This window comes from Empidonax traillii, unplaced genomic scaffold (assembly GCF_003031625.1).
Source record: "Empidonax traillii isolate 1590-97213 ecotype Southwest subspecies unplaced genomic scaffold, ASM303162v1 scaffold51:size1492887, whole genome shotgun sequence".
NCBI classification, from domain to species: Eukaryota; Metazoa; Chordata; class Aves; order Passeriformes; family Tyrannidae; genus Empidonax; species Empidonax traillii.
This window is the reverse complement of record NW_020955244.1, coordinates 791,285-807,221: the sequence shown is the minus strand read 5'-3', so window position 1 is coordinate 807,221 and position 15,937 is coordinate 791,285. Positions and strand designations below refer to the sequence as shown.

At 42.7% G+C, this 15,937-nt stretch overlaps 1 protein-coding gene across 3 annotated transcripts in view; it reads left to right on the top strand.

The window, feature by feature from the left end:
- Window positions 1-11,010, top strand: part of PTCH1 (patched 1) — a 66,670-nt gene extending 55,660 nt beyond the window's left edge. Inside the window, exons 20-24 of one of the 3 annotated variants that reach the window (XM_027879153.1) lie at window positions 862-1,004; window positions 3,964-4,063; window positions 5,408-5,662; window positions 6,755-7,268; window positions 8,886-11,010. In XM_027879153.1, coding sequence (XP_027734954.1) covers window positions 862-1,004; window positions 3,964-4,063; window positions 5,408-5,662; window positions 6,755-7,267 — 1,011 coding nt within the window. In that variant the 3' untranslated portion in view covers window position 7,268; window positions 8,886-11,010. Of the gene's footprint in view, window positions 1-861; window positions 1,005-3,765; window positions 3,783-3,963; window positions 4,087-5,407; window positions 5,663-6,754; window positions 7,269-8,885 lie in introns of those variants that run through there. The other 2 variants (XR_003570685.1, XM_027879154.1) reach the window with 2 other exon arrangements.
- Window positions 11,011-15,937: the final 4,927 nt, after the last annotated feature.

Genomic DNA, 15,937 nt, shown 5'->3' with positions numbered 1-15,937 from the left:
TAAACAAAAAAAGGCAATGCTGGAACTGTTGGTACAGAATTTTATTGAGTTTAAAAATAATTCACAATCCACTTGTGGGTCAGTTCTCTCCTATTTCTAGTGAATTGTGACCTTGTTGTTTTTAGTTCTGCAAATTCTAGAGAAGAGAGGATCCAATTCCAGGACTGAGAGGAAGGTAGCTGCTTCTGCTCATATCTCAATAGGCAGTAGAGAATTCACCAAAGAGAGCCCTTACAAATCGCAGGAAGATCAGCCAGGTTCTTGTTTTCTTAAACACAGAGTTGACAAATATGTAACAAACAGCACTATTTGAGTGTTCTCGATACAGCTTGTTCCCTAAGGAGCTGGAGGGATAAAGGCACTTCACTCCTCATGTTGTTGCTCAGGAAATACCATGTGCAGCACCATTCCTAAGACAATTTTGTATGTATGGACCTCCTGGCTTTGGAGCAGTAGAAGCTGCAAAAACCTTCATTTTGAGTGAAGTAGAAGTGTTTAAAAAGGTTGTGGAACCTGTGGCCCCACGAGAATGAGAGGAGTAGCCCTGCAGTTGTGACACCCGAGGTGCTTTCACCATGACATGAATTCTTGGCAGGTGGAAGTAAGCAAAGTTGGAGACAAAAGGCTACTGATGCAGGCAGGCACTGCTTCCAAAAGTATTACCATGGTCTGATCTGACTGTGTCATCATGGTATGGTATGCAGGATCAGGCCTTCCTTCAGGGGTCAGCCAGCTACAGGGATAAACTGACAAACTGTAGTGTGGAGTAATTACCTGATGAAAAACTGTGCATGCCATGAGAGAGGCTTTTTGGGAGGTTATGTGTGTCTGTCTAAGGAAATGGACTTGTTTGTTTTACAGGCATTTTTGACTGCCATAGGAGACAGGAACCACAGGGCTGTCCTAGCCTTGGAACACATGTTTGCACCGGTGCTGGACGGGGCTGTGTCCACTCTGCTCGGGGTGTTAATGCTTGCAGGATCAGAGTTTGATTTCATTGTCAGGTAAAGCATTTGTCCATGTCAACCGTCTTTTAAAATAAAAATAGGTATGCTTTTAATTTTTAAGTCATTTCAGCAAATCTGTCATTTTATTACTATGCATGGTGTGTCAGGCGTGCTTACGTCATGGTCCTGCTTTCCCTCTGTTTTATTAACTCCTTGTTACGTGCTAGACATGGTAGTGTTTCCACTGCTGGCATTAAAATCTGTTCCAGGAAAATCTGACACTCAGCATGAAAGAATGCAGAAATGTCCTCCTTTCAAAAGTTTGCTAATTCTGGGCTGAGTTAGTTCAAAGCATCTCATACTGTCCCGTATTAGCTGGGTCTGACCTTTGGCACTGAGGTCCTCCAGGCTTCTTGTACGCACAGGAATTTGTGTGCAAAGGACATGTGAACCGACAAACATTCAGCTGCGCTGCGAGTGACCCTCTCAGGGCCTTCCCCTTCTGTCATTATGCAAGGTAAACATAACGAGGAAAAGGGAGAGGGGGGAAAAAAAGCCCTGTTTGGGAGCTGGGGAACCATAAATATGAGCACAGAGCTTCATACTAAAATTCTGCGCAGCAAAGCCTGAAGGCCTTTCTGTTTAGAACTGCAAGCGGGCTGTTTCTTGTGAATTTAATTAAGAACGTGAATTTGTCAAGTAGAGAGGAAAGCAAGTGTTTCTTTGAGGGGAATTTGAGAAGTGCAATGAAACAGATCCTATTCTATTCCAAACAGCCTGTGGAGCTCTGCAAAACGGCTAATCGTGGAAGTAACACAGGCTCTTTTGTGGGAAACTGCAGCACACACACAGAAAAATAATCAGAGCCCTAAAACGTAACTGAGGTAAAACTGGGCCAAATAAAAATGCTCTGAAAGATGGCTTAGCTACTTAGGTAGATGTAAGCTCGGTAGAGGAGTAGACTTATCTGACATCCATTTGACAGCAAGAACAGCAAAATGTCAGGGGCAGGAACTGAGAGAATGACTGCTGAATCTCATCAAGCTTTTTGTTTATGTATGAGTGAGATTTGGAGGAAGCAGGCAGATTGCAGTTAGATAGCATGAAACCTACATCAGGGTTATTACTATGCAGATACCACATGTCCCAAAATAGATTTTTTTTTTTTTTCCAAAGTCAGTGTTTTTTTACTTTATTGGATTGGTATTGAGGAAGTAGAATTATTCTTTTAGGACTTGATCTTGTAAGGGCTGGAACATTTTGACATATAGGTTACTGATAGATTTAACCTAAACTTAAAGGGACATTTGGTGTGCTACTTCCCTGCTTAACAGACAAGATTTTGGCAAGAGCATTTTTCTGTCATAGCAAATGGAAGATTGTAGGGGCCCTTCACACCAAATTTGGATTGGATGTTCTCTCAGTTTATAAAATGACCCTTTCAACTTTTCAACTTACGTTATTTTACTTTTTTTGGCCATCGGTTTCTCGTTTTATAGCACAATCTGACTTCAGTTTGCCTTGTTTAAAAAATAAAATAAAATAAACTATGGGGAGTCTGAGCATTGTTATAGTGGGCGAAGAAGATCCCAAACTTCCGGAAAGCGATAGATTAGTCCAGCAATGTGGAAGATTAAGTAAATTAACAGACATTGTATACACCAAGTGGTCAAGGCTATAATCGCCCTGTTTATTCTAACGCTAGATGGATGAGATGCAAATGTTTTTCATGTCTGTTGCTGATCTGTGTCCTAGTGTAAAGTTCTGGTGGTTTATGTTAGTGGAGTAGATTGGATTGCTGATTTTTGCTAATGCAGATCAGAAATTCCCAGATGTTTACAATAGCAGGATATTTATAGTCTTACAGGAGTCTGATATATTTGATCAGATGTGGAAACAGGGAGGCAGTAAAGTTTGTTGCCAAGCTAGACAATGTAATCAGTAGACCCATTAGTAGCAAGCTTGCCCTCTGTTCCTCTCCTTTGCCTTCTCCTCCAGGAATTTACCAAGACTTGAGTCTTTGAAATCATTAGTTACAACGCAGCCTTAAGTTTAGTCTGAGCCCCAGCTGTGCCGAATACCAACTAGCCAGGCTTTCCTTTTACTGACAGGTTTACCTTGGTATTCATGAAGGATCCCAGACCTTAGCCCTCAGTGGTGGGAAAGGACAACTACTTGTGCACTTTTCTCTTCTTCCATAGTATTTCAGCCTTTATGTTTGAATTGGCTGACGCAAAACAAGAGTATTCAGAGATGCTAAATTGTTCAACAAAAGATTAGCCTGCAATGCAGCTCTGCCATTGTGGAGCACTCTTACTCAGTACAATGCTGAAGCTTACTATAGAATGGGCATTTTCTTCGCAGAAAGCGGGTTCCTGTGTTGTAAAAGGGTTGCAATTCAAGCTATTTGGTAAAACTGGAACTCACAGAATTCTAGGCGTTAAGTTGTGATTAATGAATGGCAAGGAAAACCCTTACCTGATATACTGTAGATTTAATTAGACAGTCTGCTGTAAGTTGCAGAAGCATTTCACAGTGGATTAACTGCTGGGAGAAGAGAGCTTCTTTTCCTTCTAGACTAAATTGTTTAAATTCTACACCCTTCACTTCATTTGTTTGCTTCTGCTGGGTTTTCACTAATGGGGGCCCCTTTTCATTGTATTTGTGCTTTCAGTCCATTCAGCTATTCCCTGCACATTCCATATTTTTGTGTTTGTGTAACACATTCATAAATAACATTACATGCTTCCAGATTCTGGGAAATTAACAAACATAATTTTTTTCTTTCCTTTCTCAACTAACACTTTGCGGAATGTAGCTTCTCTAATTCAAAAGGTAAAAAAACCCTCTATCACTTTTCACACACAGATATAATTATTTACTGCCATTTGAGTAATATATTGGATTTAATGTAGCATATATATTATTTTAACAAGTGTAGGAATAATTTGTTATCCCTTATTTCTAACGGTGTTTGTGGCTGTTCTCTCCCCCAAACCCTTGAACTGTACTTCAGGTATTTCTTTGCTGTTTTGGCAATCTTAACCATTCTGGGAGTTCTCAATGGATTGGTGCTGCTTCCTGTTCTTCTTTCATTCTTTGGACCATACCCTGAGGTCAGTAAAATTAATGGTGAACAGAAGAAATAATACTGTGTCTGCAGCCCTATCTTCCCCAATCATTCCCCTTTTTGTAGAAACTATTTTTTAATTTCTCTTGGATTTAATTTCTTGATATAGGGGTGTTTTTGTTTGATTTGGTTTTGTGTTTTTTTCTTAATTTTTATTAAAAGTGCTGTTTGTTACATAGTTGATATTATTCTGTTTTTCAAGGGTTTTTTTTTTTTAACAAGTCTTTTTTTTTTAGAGGCCACAATCAGCAAACCTGATGATGTAGTATTATTTGTGCTTTTAAAAGCATAACGTGAGGTGCAAACAAGTTTGTAAAATAGGGATTTCCCCCAGTACTTTTCAAAAGACAGTTCGTTTTATTCATGTAGCTTCTCCTTTCCTACCTCATTGACTCTGTTGCACTCCTCAAAATGTTTAATTGAGCAGACCACCAGGAAGGCCTGTGTGGACCAACATACACAGTGGTGGTCCACAGACCACACCTTGATATCCACGGCTGGCCTGCCAGAAGGTCCCTGCTGTCCAGCCACCACTCCTGCTGTGTTCTCCTGCCTCGAGTAGCATTTTGGATGGGTGGAAAGCTTCACTTACATGTTGATGGCTTTGCAGTGCAAAGCCCAAGTCCAGATACCAGGATTCAGAGATACCAGATTTATATTTGGTTGTTGATCATTCATTACCTCCTCTGTGGTTAATACAGTTGCTGTGTTACACAGGGATGTCTCTATCACGTGTTGGTGGAATCAGCGTGCTGTGTTTCACCTGTCTGTGTTTCACAGGTGTATTTCAGAAGCGTTTGGGTTTTTTTTTCATATTGGTAAAACAATTTTGACGGCAGTGTGTGATCTCTTAATCCCTAACCGTACAGATGACCTTACTGAAGCAATGTCTGTGTGTGTTATTACCGTGTATATTGCTATGATACGTGCATCCATCCCCCTTTACAGATGGGCAGTGAATGGTGCTGTACCTGCACGTTTGAGGTGATTCTCTGAAATCACTGTTAGTGCTTGCTGAAGGGACAGGGGTTTTTATGTGTATTAAGTGCAAGTGCATGCGCACACACACACACATATGTGCACTTCCTGAGGCAGTGATACCCAGAAGAGTCTGTGTAATCCTGTTCACATGAATATCCACAGATGGAGGTCATGCCTTTCTTTCCTTCAGTGACTTTTTTCAGTTCAGCATAAACATTCACCAGAAAACTGCTGCTAAGGGTTTTGGGGCATTGGGAGAGTGTATTTGGCAGAAGAACGTTTGTGCCAAGCAGTAATGATTAAAAGGGTAATGCCAGCTGAAAATCACTGAATGTGTCGCTGTTGACAGGTTTCTCCAGCCAATGGACACAACAGATTGCCCACCCCGTCTCCTGAGCCACCCCCCAGCGTCGTGAGGTTTGCCCTGCCCCCTGGGCACACAAACCACGCCTCGGACTCCTCTGATTCCGAGTACAGCTCTCAAACCACAGTATCTGGCATCAGCGAGGAGCTGCACCAGTACGAGGCCGCCCGCAGCCCCGGGGCACCCGTCCATCAGGTCATCGTGGAGGCCACTGAGAACCCTCTCTTTGCAAGGTCCACTGTAAGTGCCTTCCACATGGACTGGCAGGAGAACAAGAAGAGTTTTGTTGTTTTGTTTTGGTTTTTTTTTTGGGGGGGAGGGGGTTTTAAGGATTATTTAAATCTATTTTCATGTAGAACTCTTTCATATTTCTGGCTGATTGTGCTTTGTGACTTCGTGCCAAAGCCTGCAAGCAAGTAGTGAAGGCTTTCCTCCTCCTCTCCTTTAGAATCAAGCTGGGGGGAAACTGCTGATATGAAAGCAGAGGCCTTTGGCATGTTTGACTGCTGTTACATCGTACTGACACCAGCCACAAGAGAGAGCTCTCAGTCTGTTTGATGACTGTTTTCAGGGATTACAAGATCCCAGCCCCTTTCACGCAGCTCCTTGTGGATCAGTATCTCACATACCTCTCTGTCACAGCACATCTTGGGGAGAAAGATTAACAGAGCCAGAAGAAAGGAGTTTAAGTGTTGTACCAAATCACGGGCCTTGTTGCATCTTGCTGCTGGGTTGGCATAATTGCAATTTCAAAGGAAAGCGAAAAACCTCTGTCTCCTACCCCTGCTGATGTTGCATGCTGGGCTGCAATATGGATCTGGTTTTGTTCAGGAGAGGCCTAGAAATAGGTACAAGCACAGCCACATTTGAAGTTGGTCACGGTTTATTGACTGATGTGGCTGCTGCGCTTCACGCTTTTTATGGAAATCAGAAAACGGATTCCTACAGTCTATATGAACCACCCTAATAACATCCTGTGTATGTTCCCCGCGTGGGGAATAGACCCTTTTCCAAGTGCCAGCAGTTCTGCTTGTTGAATGAGTTAAGATCAAGTGCTTGTCATCCACCTCTTTGAAAAGGCAGAACAGCATGTAGGAAGCTTACAGCGATGTTTTCAGCTGTCATCCTGTGTTTTCCTGAAGATGTCCCTTTCTGGGTTTTAATATCAGACAAAAAAAAAAACCAAAACATGGAAAAATCAATTAGCAGATCCCACATCATTACCTTTGTGGAGTTAGAGCATTATGGTGTTTATTCTCAGTATAAAATAGAAGCAGGCCTGGTTTTTGTTTGCTCGGGGCTGTCAGGGATGACTGTGGCTCTCTCCCTCAGGTGGTGCAGCCCGAAGCCAGGCAGCAGCCGTGTCCCGGGGTGCCATCAGAGAGCAGCACGCAGCGGGCGTGGCGCCAGGGCAGGCAGCCCAGGCGGGAGGCGAGGGAAGGGCAGCAGCCCCCCCCTTACCGCCCGCGCAGGGACGCCTTCGAAATTTCCTCGGAGGGGCACCCAGCACCCGGCAGCAGGGACCGCTCGGGACACAGGGCCCGCTCCCACACCCTGAGGAGCCCGTTGATCGGGGCTGCAGGGCCAGCCTACTGCCAGCCCATCACCACTGTGACCGCCTCGGCTTCCGTGACTGTCGCCGTCCACCCTGCCCTGCACGGCCACGGCGCCCGCCCGGGCGGCTTCCCGCCCTGCGAGGGCCACCAGGAAACCGACCACGCGCCCTTTGAGGACCCCCACGTGCCTTTCAACGTGTGGTGCGAGAGGAGGAACTCTAAAGTAGAAGTTATAGAGCTGCAAGATGTTGAATGTGAGGAGAGGGTACCTGGCAACAGCTCGCAGTAAGGTGGGTGCAGCACGGGTAACTGCGGGCTCTGCCTGTGTCAGGCAATACCATGAGCGAGAGAAAGAGGAAAAACAAAACTTCTCAGGGGTGTCTTTCCTTTAGGTAGCGCTGTTTACAGGTCACTGATCATCTTAAACCGTGAATATAGTACATTTTGCACTAGACATGAGGTTGGCTAATGCAGTGCTCCCCAGCACTGAGAAGTTGCGGTGGGTATAGACTGAACTGCTCGCAAGAGCCTCGCAAAGTGGATAAGTACATCATACAGTCCTGGTTTTGCAGACGAGGCAAATGAAGCAGAGATGCTCTGTAACTTTTTCAGAGCTCTGTGGCCGCGTTTACCACCGATAGGCCCTGCCTTCTGAACCCTGAATCAGGCATGCTCTAACACGTCGTGCAGAGTGACATTGCCTGGGAGAGTGTAAAATTGCCAGCTCCTTCTTCCTGTGAAAGAATTTGAAGTCCATAATGAGGAGTGAATCGCTCTGGAAGATGAGCTGAGTGAAAAGTGGGAAGTCCTACCGTGCCTACTGCACTGCTGCTCTTTGGGGGCCCTCAGAGACCCATCAGTGAACTCGAACTGGGGGTGTCTGTGGGCCAACCTCTGCCCTGCGGTGGCTCCTGCGGACTGGGTGGGGTAGGGCTGACCTAGCAGGGCACTTAACACGCTCTGTGTAACCACAGGTAGACCCTGTGAGACTTTCAGCCTGAATCACTGTCTGTCTTTCAGGCTGGCAGGAGGAGATCACAGGGAATGATCCTGTTTGTAACAGGCAGGATGTTTTAGGGGATGTTTGGGGAATATAAAGATTTTCTTTTTCCTAGTTTTTCATTACTTTTATAGGGCGTACTTTGAAGCTGGGAGACCCACTGAGATTTTACTCTGAAAACTTTTTGGGTCTTTCACCCGAAAAACTACTTCTCACTATTTTTACACTGTTTTTTTCTTCGAGGAGGGGGAAAGAGAGTGTTAGAACAGTAACTTAGTTGTAGATCCCTGTTTTTTCTCTTTGCTTGTCTGAGCTTTTCAGTGGCAGACACTAGTTTGAGCAGAGGAAGTAATTCCATTTTGGTTGTAAGACGTGCATGCACACACACACACAAAGGGTTTTGATGCAAATTTTCATGATAACTCATGGTGAAATCACTGTCTGATTTATAAAACATCTCTCCAAACATCCCAAGGTGCAAATAGACGTGAATGCCTCTAGCCTTTCTGGTCTGGAAGCCTGACAAGTAATAGTACCCACAGAATAAGGAAATCCCTGGGCTCGGCTGTGTGAAGCTGAAGTGTGTGGTAATATGAGATTGCTAAATGTGTGCAGTGTTTGGTGTAGCGTTTCTCTTCTTCAAACATTCATTGGTTTTGAATGAATTTGTCACAGGTATCTAAAACTGGAAACTCAGAAATTACGGCATCTGCATTTTTTTAATTGGCATCAGTGTTTCTTTACCAGGAAATTAATGACTGAGATGAAAGCAGAGCCAGTGTTTCCTGACTGCTGACTGTAACCACAAGAAACACGAAATGAGTTGGATTAGCTTGATTTGTTTGTTTTTCTTGAGCTTTAATGAATGTTTGTGGTTTTTGTTTTTTTTTCTTCTCTATTTATACAGAGTAATAACTGAAGCAAAGAAGAGGCCAAAGATGGAAAACTGTTATTTCCAGAACTGCTTGAAGAGATGAACTGCTTGAAGTTGTAGGAAAGGACATGCTGCATCAGGACAACAGTTCACTGTTACTGTAACCTATTGTATTATTTTGTTATATATTTCTTTTAAGTATTTAAAAGATGTACACATATGTAATATACAAAAGAACAATGTAAAGTAGTATAATCTGGAGTAATTTGCCTCTGGGCAATAGAATGGGGACAATATTGTGTGCGCTTTGTACTTTTTGTACATTGATTTTCTGTGCCACAATTAAGCTTAATCTAGTTCTAAATTTCAGCATAAGTTGCTGCTGCTTAAATATTTTATAATTTACTTGTATAATTCTATGCAAATATTGCTTATGTAATAGGATTTTTTGAAAGGTACATGTCTGTTTAAAATATTTTAAAATTTGCGTATCACGACCCTGTGGTAGTATGAAATTACTGTTAACTTTCGAACACGCTATGCGTGGTAATTTTTAAAATAAGCAGATATGAAGAAAGGCAAGTTAATCTTGAGAGGCTTAAATAGTTTTAGGTACGTGCAGGTTTTGTTTTGCTGTATGTATTCCTGTGTGCATCTGGAAATACGCATGCTTCCGTGTGTATGTTCCTGGTGTACTGCGGTTTCTCTTTTACTGTATGTTAACACCTGGTGGGCTTGTAAACCCACTGATGCTGATGTAAGTCCAGCTTTCCCTGTTAGTAGGCACTAGTGAAAACAGAGTTGGCGTTTACCAGCATGTACACCATAGACTGCCATCATCGAAGGCCCAGCTAAAACGGAAGAGGAGACAGGGAGTTGAGGTTTGGGGTTGTGTTTCAGTTCCCAGACCCCCAATGACTTGGTTCACGTGACTTTGGTCAAGTCACTTCCCCGTGCCTCAGTTTCTTGTTCTGTAAAATGGTTATAATTACACTTACCTACCTCCCAGGAATGTTGTGAGGCTTAGTTACTGTTCATGTCGTGCTTTGGGTTTCTGTTTTTGTTTTTGTTTCCTTGCAAAAGGTGCCAGGTAAGTGCAAACACTATAACCATTATTTTTTTCACTTCCAAAGGTGCTGGATATTGAGAGGTGCTGGTGGTTATAGAAATACAATTAGCATCTGCCTTATTTTGATACTGTTAACCATGAGTGGCATTAGGATCTGGATAATGAGTTGTTTAATGGGGAGCCACAGCTCAGCTGTGTTGTCACAGCATTGAGAGCAGTATCTTCGGTCACCTTATTTTCACGGCAGGAAGGAGTTAATAGTAAGCGATAAAAATCAAGTGGAAGGATAAAAAAAAAAAAAAGTATATTCACTTTTTAAATATAAATGGCTTTCTGGTGGGCCCAGGATGGTAATGAGGCATAAAGCCTGGGTTGTTCTTTTCTCTGTTGTTTGTGTTTTCCCATGCTGCATTGGCACTTTTAATTAAAACAGCTAAACTGGGATCTCTTCGCGAAACTAATTTAGCTTTTTGTACTATTACTTTTAATCTAAAAGGGGATTGCTGCAGGTGAAGGGTCTGGAAAAACACTACAATCTGTGTTCCAATTGGAAACAAACCCTAAGAACGGAGAACCTTAATTTAAAATAATGCAACGCAAATTTTCATTATCTCTGTCTTCTTTTTTTCATCTTTCTTAATGCCCTTCTCCAAGCTGTTTTTTAGAGCAGGTAGATGTTCCATTGTGTATTCAGAGCCAAACACAACCAATATTCAGTTTCTAAGCACAGCAGTGTTGGGGCTTTTCTTTATGTATACCTGAACAGCAGTGGCCAATTCTTTGATGGGAAAGTGTTTTTCTCCAGTGGCTTCAGGGAGTCTGTCTTTGCCCACAGACCTTGCCAGCATAATGAATGGGGATAATTAGAATGCACAAATGTCCATGCCTTTTTTTTTTTGCTCACTTGAAAACACTTTGATATGAGGCACTTGTTTACAGATCTCCAATGTGAACGCTCGAAGAGCAGGTGGCGAGAGCCTGGTGTCGTTCCCGTAGAGCATAAGCTACTGTTTGAGTGCACACCAAGGGTTAATGTCACAGCTGCCTCTGGTCCAGCTCACTGTCCAGCAGGACAGCTCTTGGTGACAGACAGACAGACAGACAGACGAGGGGCCCCGCTTTAGCACCAGCAGCACGCTACCCTCAGCTCACACAAATCCTGTAACAAAGCTGTGTGATACCCACGGGAAGCTCCCGTGTCGGGGTGGGCAGGGCTCCCGCTGACACTGCTCCTGCCCGTGCCACAGCCTGCCCTGCCTCCTCCTCTTCCTCGGGAGGGAGGCCCAGGACGAGCTGCAGTGTGTCTCACCCGCCCTGCTGCGAGGGGTGAGCTGTCTGCTGCTTCGTGCACAGTGCAGACCTTCTTCGGCAGTCACATTGGGCAAGAGAACTCAGTGGCTGGCAACGTTTATTTTTGTTTGGGTTTTGTTTTGTTTTGTTTTGTTTTTTTTTAACTTTTTTAATCATGGATGATATTTATATTTTTGTATCATAGGAATGTTTTTCTTACAGTATTTGTCATGCCAGTTTATAACAAACAAGATGCAGGGATTTTTATTTCTATTGGAAACACTATTGCAGTTATGTTTTTACTGTTTAATGGATTTTTATTTGTATAGAGTGCTTACTAATGTTAAATAGGAAAGAGTATATAACATTTACATTAAGGACTTGTTGTAGCTTTTAGTTGTAAGGAGTTAAAAGGAAAAAAATATTCAAACTGGGTCTCATTGCCTGCCTGTTTTGGTAGGAGTGGGTTTGTGTCATTTCAGTTACAAAGATAAAATTATGCCATATAATTTATTTATATGAAAATTTATTTTTGTAGTGTACATAGTAGTCATCAAGTCTTTTGACAGAAGTATATTTTTAAAGAGTTTATATGTAATGATGATACCATTATGTTTTGGAACACTGCTGAGATACGATTACAGTGCACACCTTTCCTTGTAAACCCCCTGGAGAAAAGAAAGTGTTTAACAGTGTTAAGAGAAAGAGAGTGTGAATATTCATACAATTCAGAACTGTGTTTTAGCTACCATTTGTGATCTAGTGTGGTTCTCATTTTAAACTTTGAACGGAAATTGTACAAACTCTCTAAATATTAATGTTCGAACACTGATAGAAATTCTAACATGAATAAAAAGAATATAACTTACTGGTTACTGGTTTGGTTGTTTATGGAATGCCTCTCTGTGTGCTGCTGGCCAGCTGTGAAGGTACCACCGTGGGGGATTCAGACTGGCCCATTTTGGAGCAGGAGCCATTTCTGATAACCCTGTCCAAGCTGTAAAAACAGGGGAAAAAAAATAAATGTGGAGCTCTGAAAACTCTGAAAAGCACTCCATAAGAAGGCAGAGTCTTGACAAAACTCCTTTTGGGAAGCGTGGTAGTGACTGCAAGGCAGTGTGCAGGTCCCTGGGCCGTGCCCCAGCCCTGGCAAGGAGGAGAGGCTGCTGCAGGCAGCAGGGTGGATGTTGCAAGGAGCAACATCTGTCTGAAGCCATTTGCATCATAAACCTCACTGTGGTTTGTCCTGTGCAAAGATACTCTTCTGAGCATCCCTCAAAATGCCACAGATCCAGCCAGCTTATCTTGATCCTTTTTTAGCCAGCTTTTACTTCGTGCTGTAACTCTTAAATATTTTTTTACCTAAGTGTTCTGCATGTCTCATAAATAGCCCAAACGTGTCTTTAGATAACTTATAATTCAGTCTCTACTTTTCATGGTCAGAGGAAAGGCAAATAAAATACTTTATGTTTTCTGGAAGTTTAACCACAAAAGAGAAAAACAGAATTAAAGGACTTGAACTGCAAAACTGCTACACATGTTTTTTTGCTACCCAAAACACTCTCCTTCACGTCCTCAGGATTAGCCAGACTGAGTCAGGTTGCAGGTTTGGCTTTGGGTTACAGCCCGTGAAAACAGTGCCCACTGAGGCCTTGCTTCAGCTCCACTCACTGACTTTGGTGTCCCGGCCACGGGGCAGCTCCATTCACGGGGCTGGAAACCATATAAATAAATAAATAACCATAAATAAATAAACCATATAAATAAACCCATGAATTCTGTCAGTCAGAATGTGGGATTTTTCTTTAGCAATTCTGTTTTGCATCAATGATAGCTATTTACATGACATTATTTGTCATATTTCAATTTCTGATCCTTTTGCTGTTATTAACCCCGGGTAAAAACTTGATCAGATTTTTGTCGGAGATTGGCCATATTTATTCAGGCCTTAAGTAAACGTGTGGCCGAGTTTTTGTTGGCATAATGCATGTATTTAACAGCTTCAGGAATGCTGCATGCTGCTAAACTGCAGCAGCACTTATGTGTAAACAGGTGTTTCATTTTTGTTAACTTTCACTCCCAATGAGCATTTGAGGCATTGGCTGTTTATATCTGAAAAGCACCGTTGCCAAATTGTAATTATTTCTAATGTTTGCTTCAAGCCATGAGAACAATTGCTGTTTTCCCACTCCGTTTAGTCATTCTGGTCATTTTTTGTTGCAGCCATGTCAAGCCTTACTGCTAGGACAGGATGCGAGCCAGGAAGCTGCACTACCTATCTTGAGTGGCTTAAAAAAATACACGCCCTGTTTAACTTTCCCTGGTTAATTGCAGCTAATTAAGCACAGAAAATTTAGCGGCAACACTACTTTAACCAGAAAAAAAAAAAAAACTAACGTGTATGCTGGTGTGTTTGATCCTGCCAGAACCCTTTTGCCCCTGTGGAAAAGACAAGGGCTTAAAGCAGAAGAAATCTCTGCCTTGGCTTCTTGGTTGTCTGCAGTGGCACCCAGGCCACTCACACCCTACCATGGCTTTCCTTAGGAGCGTTTCCACCTTCATTGCAGCAGCTGTAACTGCACCTGCCGCTGGTGTTTCTGCTGCCACAGCAGCTGTGCCTTCCTGCTGCTGATGGAGAACGTCGCATCTTGGGCTGGTGAAGCACAGAACACAAGACAGCACGTGTTTTAGTCTGCTTTGCTAATCAGAGCACCCTCACAGGCTCTTCTCCAGGCTAAGCTCGAGCTGCCAGGTAAGAGCTGCAGGATCTGTGAGTCAGCTGGTTTGATTTAGGACCCACGGGCACGCCACGGATGTAAATGTTGCGCAGTGGAGCACCAAAAAATGTGGCTTTTCTGTCTGGTCTTCCCATCCCTTGAGCTGAAAACCTTGCAGTGGGTCCGACTTGCAGGTCCCTGGCTGCCTAACAGGCACCACAGCCTTGTGAAACCAGCTGGGAGGCGAGGCTGTGAGCCACAGCAGCTGGGAAGGGGCAACATAGGAACTTGGAGGTCCGAAACTGCTTCCCAGGCAAGGGGGAACTCTGCCTCCTGAAGAGGAAGGGGTGGGAAGCAGGAGCCAGATTGCACTCACAGGTGTGTGAATGAGGTGGGTCTCCCCATCTGTTGAGCGGGAAAGACCACTGAAGTATCTGAAAAGTGATTTATGGCAGAAATGGGAAACCCTGGTGCTCTGGAAGGGAAAGGGCTCCACCATCTGATTTATGAGACCCTACATGCTATTGCTAATAGATTTCAATGCCTAGGTAAAACTGATTTTTTTTTGTTTCAGGTTGTATCAAGTTTAGCACCCCTAGATTTTTTCACCTGAAGTTTATGTTGGGGAATCCATTTGTAGGGAGGAATGTCCATCTAGCCTTTTGAAAGAGAGGGGAAGGGAAAGGAATTAAACAGGAATTACTTGGTAACTAAGAACTAAAAAGAGGTTTTTTTTTTTTTCCCCCAGATTTTGTTACTTAGGTGAAGGGAAATCTTTCCTCTCTCTCTGCCTTGTGACAGATGTTGTGTCCTGCTTGGAAGACAAGAAGTTGTACCTCTCTGGTCTGCCAGATCTTAGCGGGGTTTGTAAGCGGGGAGCTTCATTTAGGAGAGTCTGTCACCACAGAGTGCTGCTCCTGCACTGAGGTGGCTTTACTGAAAGTATGGGTGACTCTGGAAGTCACCAAGCGTGGGTGACAAATGGCCTTTGAGGTGTCCAGATTTAACCTACTTATCTTGAGGTTAAAATGCCAATTGACCCTTTCCTAGTTACCAAACATACAGACATCTGTAATGGGATTTTGCCTCTCAGCCCAACTGGTTATTACTTCTCATTAAACAAAGGAGCAGATATTTTTTTAGCTGCTGAGACTAATAAAGTAAAAGACTGGAGTGCTTTATTTCTGTGTAATAACTGAGGTAAATAGGAAACACACAGCATTCATCCCAAATAACTAGTATTTGTTGTAAGAGAATTCAAACCCTCTTTCACTACTATGCAATCATTTTAAGTAAGCTATTCATTTTAACTTAAAGGCATTTACTTTGCTAGCCAGTATAATGTGCTTCTGTAGCATTATTCAGCATTTTAAAAGACTAACAGGTGAAACTTTAAATGGTTATAAAGGCTAAGGAAGGGTGTTACTGTACAGTGTCACACACCTTAGTGAAACACTGAGGAAAATTTTGAGATGACATCTAAAAGACAGGTAAGACTTTTCATTTTTGAGATAGTAGGATAGTGCTTTCTACCTGGCAAAAGGGCAGGGGGAGGCTCTTTTTGTTTCTCTTTACCTTATCAAAATTTGCAAAGACTTGTCAACAGAGTTCTTGTGAAACTAAATGGAACAAAATGGAACAAAGGATTCCACGGCATGAGCTCTGTGAATTTATTGTTTCATTCAGCCTGACCCATACTGAGTCAGGTATGGAAACAGAGCTATAAATTGAGTTATTTTTTTAGCCCTAAAAATACCTGCATATGAGTATATTTGTTAAGTGGATAACTGGTGAAAATACTAACCAAAACATAAGCTGTGGTGTTCAAGTCTACTGCTGTTGTCAGACATTTCAGTGTAATTTGAGGAAAAGTGTATGCCTGGGGCAAAAAAGTGCTTTTAAGCACATTGTAAAAGCTTTGTTCTCATTCATAAATAGGTTTCCCAGTTAATCAGATAGAAAATGGCTTTAAACAAATATCAGTGGGTGTTTTCTATAGACTATAATGC